This window comes from Callorhinus ursinus, unplaced genomic scaffold, assembly GCF_003265705.2.
Source record: "Callorhinus ursinus isolate GAN/ISIS: 27379988/994484 unplaced genomic scaffold, GSC_fseal_2.0 scaffold2, whole genome shotgun sequence".
In the NCBI taxonomy this organism is placed as follows: Eukaryota; Metazoa; Chordata; class Mammalia; order Carnivora; family Otariidae; genus Callorhinus; species Callorhinus ursinus.
In genome coordinates this window covers 25,009,071-25,015,298 of record NW_027397064.1, presented here as the reverse complement: position 1 = coordinate 25,015,298, position 6,228 = coordinate 25,009,071, and the positions used below count along the sequence as shown (strand labels likewise).

Below are 6,228 nucleotides of genomic sequence, written 5' to 3'. Positions count from 1 at the left end.
AGTCAGAGCCAAAATCTATTTGGAATGTACTCAGTAAATGCCATGTTTCAGTTCTAGTGCACAAATAACTGATGGTCTGCAGTATATTTTCTTCCTTTTTAGGGGTCTCTCTCATTACTCATGAAGAATTTTTGTTGATTCTTCATGGATTTCATGGTTTGGGCTTTTAAATTGGTTTAACACCTGCCTGCTGTTTCTTCTATGCCACTTGCTTTGCTCCCATAGTGACCATCTGGCTTGCTCTCTCTCTTCATATTTTTTGTGTCTTAGGGAGAAGACTTCATCAGAAAGATCTTCTACCTGGAATTAGAAATAAAGTTTTTCTTTTATCAGAAACATTTTGAAATATGAGAACAGGTGTCAATTCCTCATCAAGAGAATATAGGAAGAAAAATCTAAAATCTAAATTGAGAGAACAAGTGTTATGAGATGAGCTTCAAATTCCAAAATAGAGGGATTAACTTTTTTTTTTCCTCCTCTTGTACAACTTTTTTCCTATTGGGTCGGTCATCTTTGAAGACTTACCTAGATGACAGATAAGTTCACAGTGCTTTGCATAAAAAATTCTCTTAATTCATTCAAAGATTTATATTGATTGCCCTTTACTGTTCTAGGAATTTAATATCAAAGCAAAGTAAAACTGAGAAAAATGAAAATTAACTAATGACAATCTGGAGTTCTAAGACTTTGGTGGTACTGTTTAAGAATTTGGGTTTCCTGGCTAGGATCATTCTAAACCAGGGAAAAGCACATTAAAAGAGGGGAGGGCATTAAAAAAATTTTGATAGTTAAAAACACAGTCAGTGGACCTAGAAAGATTATGACACAAAATGTCTTACATAATAGTGCTTGGTTACATAGTATTTTTCCCTGAAATTGTTCTTGTCTTAATATAAGTTTTACCCATACAGGCTCACAGTACCTTTCCCGCATTCTGAAACTCTAAAACAAGTTTCTTAATTCATTCAGTGACATAGCCTGATTTGGCCAAATTCTAGAACTGTTTTCTATAGAAACATTAATTATTTGATTATGAGAACTATCCTATACTCCCTCTATGTCTTATGTGATGTATCCATCACATTCACATTACTTTCTCAAGTCCAAAGGTTTCCCAATTCAAAAGCCATTTGTTCCCAACGTTTTGAATGTGGCACTGTAGACTTGAATATTAAAACTAAATGTCTTCATGCAGAAAAACATGACTAATACTGGGAATGAATATAGATACTCATGTAAATTCAGTATTTCAACAATTCATGTAAGCAAAAGATTTGTGTTTATTACATTTCTTTACAGATTACTGTCTTTGCAAATTTGCACGAAAACATTTTTCTAATGAAACGATATCCTTAATGAAGAATTTTGTTTTCATAAGTGAAAAAAAAAATCAGTGCATGTTAAGGGGCTTATGATTCCCTTTAGTTCCTCAAACACCAAATTAAGCAGGCTTCATAATATATAAAGTGCAATTGTCCATAAGTGAAAGGCAGCTTACCTCTTCTTCACCTACATGATATTCATCCAAAGGCTGAAGAACAGCCATCCTCCAGCTGTTGAAGATACAAACCAATTTCAGCTTTTGTTAACTAAGTGTAACAGTTTTATTCTCTGAGCACACACAGCTAATGCAGTAATGTTTTCTTTCCTTGGGGCTTCCATTAATTCAAATGGTTGTATTTTCATACTTTTTTTTTTTTTTAAGAGAACAATTTGTGTTATGAAAAAAAGACAAGAAGGTGAGACTTTACTTTTGGCCTTAGAGGAAACGGTCTCTTCTGCATAGCTGCATTCTGTACCTAAGAATGTACCAATTTTATTAAGTCAGTAGATGCTGATAAAATGGCTTGGCAGGAAGGGAGAGGGGAGAGCATGGCCTCTCAGGTTTAACTACTGGATCACAGAATTCCTCTGTATTTAAACAACCAACCCAACCAGCCAGCTCTAGCCTTCCAAAGTAAATTGAAAAACATCATTGCTGCAGAACATCATAATCACAAATGTTACTCCTTACTTTTATGTAGAAGATCCCAAAAGATTCTCTGTAGGATTTCTCATAATACCTCCTACAGTAGTAAGAGTTCTTAATACCTCAAAGTAATTAGAAATAAGATTTGAAATCAGAATAGAGATGGGTAGGAATTACTGTAGTTGTCACTGAGCTTGTATCTGTTTCCAACCTCTTCTACCTACTTCCTGGTACCAGATTCACGTTCTTAAAAAACTGTTTTCATCATTGCTTAAAAAAACAGAAACTTTGAATAACTTTACTGCCAGTAGGAAGCAGATCTGTGTATGGCATTCTGGGACCTCTATAATCTGGTTCTAATCCCTTTTCTAGCCATACCTCTATCACCCTACACAAAAATCTCTCTCTGGCATAGCTTGTGCCTTTGTTGTGGTTTCCCCTGTGTGAATAAATTGTTCTTTCTCCCTCCTTCATGATGTCTTCCCAAATCTTCCTGCTAATCTATTTATTGGCAACAACAAATTCTTATTTTTGTTGTTACAAGTGTTACTGTCTTACAATGTGAATATTCCTTGCAAAGGTAGTTGCTTTCTTTGAACACTGCAGTCTTGTGCAAAACTCCATTTTAAAGAGCAAGGATCATTTGTTACTGATTTACATCCCTAAAGTACCTTTTTTGTGCTCTCTCTCTCTCTCTCTCTACACACACACACACACACACACACACACAAAGAGAACTAAATATCACTGTATAAAAGACTAAGAGTGCAGAGTAAGTCAGTCTTAGGAATTCCCAGTTCGTAATAAAAGTTGACAACTAAAGTGATAATATATGGCACTTTTTTTCAGCATGAGTAAGGTTTCTTTCACCATTTTTCCTCCATGGTTTCACAAATGGAAGAAGGGAGAGAGGAGCATCTTCCTTTAATTAATTAAAATTTTAACTTAAATTATTTAAGTTTATTCAAGAAAACGAAGGAAGCGAGAAAATAAGGAGATGTAAGTATACATACCTTGGAGTAAGTATTTCCTTATATTGGAGTTTCTCTAACTTAGCTGGGGCCACTAATGACATGGGAATCACAATGTTATCTATGTCATAGGAGCTCTCGCTTCTCAGCCTCCGTCGTGCAGTGTTCTGCAAGGGGGATCACAGCGGTGTTACCACAGTGTCTAGTTAGCTGCGATGCCACCCTCCTCTCCTGAGGCCTACTCTACGTGTTTTATAACCATGTTGTGCTAGGCCTGACTATAAAATGTTAGGTAAAACAAGAAAGCTACCTGTCTCCTGTAAAACAACATAAGCCCTTCTGGCAGGTATGCAGTGTACATTTCTGTGTGCATACCTATAAGCCTATTTTTAAGACCATAAAAAACATGAATGCCTTAAGTTGCAAAACGCTTACCAAAGGTTACCATAAAGCACCCTAAGTGTCAAGAAAATGATCATTTAACAAACACACTTCCTTAGTAGGAAGGACTATGAAAATATTTGGTGTGACATTTAGTAAAGATCATTTTTATACTCTTCATTTGTGTTCCTGGTCCCTGAGCTTTACAGTTTTTTCTAAACCCTTTTACCTTTTAACCTCTTTTCTCTGACCAGATGACAAAATAGTAAGAACAACACGAGTGCTGGATTCTTGTTAAGCTTCCTGGTAAGGAGTAGGAATGGTTATGGTAGTTTTTCACACAGGGAAAAAAAAGAAAGCCATAATCAAGGACTACTGAGTTATTAGCTCACTAGTAAAAAAAGTTTAATCAGATTTATTGTTACCTAGTAAGATACTACTAAATAAGCCGATATGTGCTAGTAAAGTAAGGCTGTTTATAGATTTTGCGAGTTTTTTTATCAGTTTTAAATCTATAAAGCAATTTTAGAGTTCAGTATGCAAGAAAACCTACTTGTGATGATGAATTCTGGGTTCTTGATATAACATTGACATTAGTAACAGCAGTAAAATTGCTATGGGATCCTGGTTCTGTGCGTTGAAAAGCAAATTCTTCAAATCTAGTTCTTTCTCCTGCCATGGAAAGAACCGTTGAGAATGTCATACATTAAACAGGACTGACAGGTATTAAAGTTACTTTCCTACTTTGGTAACATGATTCCCTATCTGTTTAATTTTTTTCTTTTTAAAATTTATGTATCAAAAAATTAAGGAAATGAAAAAAATCTTACCCACATTTCTGTCACAATTATTTCCATTTTCAGGGGTCCTGGCAAGTTTTATCCAGTACATCTCATCCCTTCTCTTTATTCCGTTCATGTTTTCTGTAATGCCTATTATTTTGATGTTAACCTCCAAAGACTTAATCCCCTTAGTTTTCTCTACTTTCTCATTTTCTTATATCTTTGACTTTTTGTTCTAATTTCTGGGAGATTTCCTTAACTTGATCTTCTGACCCATTCTACTTGAGACTTTTTCTACTAAGTCACTGGTCTGTCACTCATTTATACTATCCTATTCTTATTTCATGGATGGAATTTCTCTTTTTCTCTCAAGATCTTGATTAGAACTTTGCTACTATTCTTGGTATTTTCTGTGTTTCTTCCATGTTTCCTTTTCCCATTTGTTTTGATTCCCTATTTATGAATATGTATTTATTCACTTATTTACCACCCTTATTTTACTTCTGGTGTTAAAAAGTATTTTCCTATGTAGTGTAAAGTCTAATACCCAGTCCATATTTACATTTCTCTAGTTCTTAAAAAATGTCCTTTATGGTTAGTACTTTCTTCAAATCAGGATCCATATACTGAAACTGGTGATTGTCTTTTAGGTTTCCTGCAATCTGGAAGTTTGTTTTTCATGACATATGTTAAGGTGTTCTGCACTCTAGGGAGTTATCTAGTTACTTTTTTGTAGTATAGGATCTTGTTCTCTTTCTGTATTTCCATCAAACTTGAAGTTAGGTCAAGTCAAGTGAAACATTTTATATCTTAGGTAATGTGAATTTCATAATGGATCTTATTAAGAGATACAAGTTTTCCTGTGTGTTGATAGACAATCCTCAACTTACAATGGTTCAACTTAGGATTTTTCAATTTTATGATGGCCCAAAAGTGACAGGCATTTAGTAGAAATCATACCTTGAGTTTTGGCCTTTTTCTGGGCTAGCAGTATGCAGTAGGATACTCATGTTGGGCAGCAGCAACAAGCCACAGCTCCCAGTCAACCATGTGATCACAAAGATAAACAATCGATACACTTAACAACCATTTTCTACCCATACAACCATTCTATACTGTTTCAGTACAGTATTCAATAAATTACATGAGACATTCAACACTATTTTAAAATAGGCTTTGTGTTAGATGATTTTGCCCAACTTACGTTAATATAAGTGTTCCCAGCACATTTAAGGCTAAGCTGTGGTGTTTGGTAGGTTAGCATATTAAATACTTTTTTGACTCAAGATTACCATGGGTTTATTGGGATGTCACCCTGTCATAAGTCAAAAGAGGAAGATCTGTATGTGTATGTAAGTTCTTCAAAAGCTAAGGTGACTCCTGGTTGTCTTTAAGATTGAGGTACTAAAAAAAGCACAATGATATCTCTGGTTGTGGCTAGGCATTTAATTTTGTGCCACACTAGCTCATCAGGTAGTGATTATCAGGTAGGGACTTGGGCTGATATGGTGGCATTTCTAGAGATAGTAGTGATAAACATGTTAAATCCATTAAGTATAATTACAGTCCAGTACATCTTGAATGCAATTTCTAAATTATTGGGTATACTGACATACTACATCTGGGGAATACTTGACTAATGTATATAGTGTTCTGTCCACTGGAACAATGAACAAGAACCAAAACATAAATAATTTGCCATTTAAAATGTATATTTTCTGTAAGTTTTTTAATCGTTATTTGCAGTAACTCTGGAAACCGATAGTCCTAAATCCCCACAACAAACCCCATTTTGTATTACTAGAAGAGTTCTGATTTCAAAGATGTCTACTGATCATCTTGGAACTGTAAGTTCCTAAGGGAAATTGAACTAGTTGGTTGAGTTATGTTAGGTGAATCTCATCCAATTTCTCAAAATTCTAAGGAAGCTTCACTGAACTGACACCTCCACGTAAGTACCAGAAATGGCTGTAAGGCACCTCTGTACTGACATATTTTGAGTCCAGAACACAGCGTTGGCTTAAGTTCTGTCCAGGAGGACAGTCCATAGAAGATAACTCTAGTTAGGGAATATAGGAAGGAAATCCTTAATGCCCTCAAGTGGATGGATGCCCAGTCCACACAG

General features: G+C 35.2%; 1 protein-coding gene across 6 annotated transcripts in view; it reads right to left on the bottom strand.

Moving 5' to 3' along the window:
- Positions 1–6,228, bottom strand: part of KANSL1L (KAT8 regulatory NSL complex subunit 1 like) — a 138,778-nt gene that overhangs the window by 4,462 nt on the left and 128,088 nt on the right. For all 6 annotated transcript variants that reach the window (XM_025892343.2, XM_073879137.1, XM_025892315.2 and 3 more), the window contains 4 exons: positions 3,875–3,993; positions 2,983–3,107; positions 1,499–1,553; positions 188–300 (listed from right to left, as the gene is read on the bottom strand). In XM_025892343.2, coding sequence (XP_025748128.1) covers positions 188–300; positions 1,499–1,553; positions 2,983–3,107; positions 3,875–3,993 — 412 coding nt within the window. The remainder of the gene's footprint in view (positions 1–187; positions 301–1,498; positions 1,554–2,982; positions 3,108–3,874; positions 3,994–6,228) is intronic.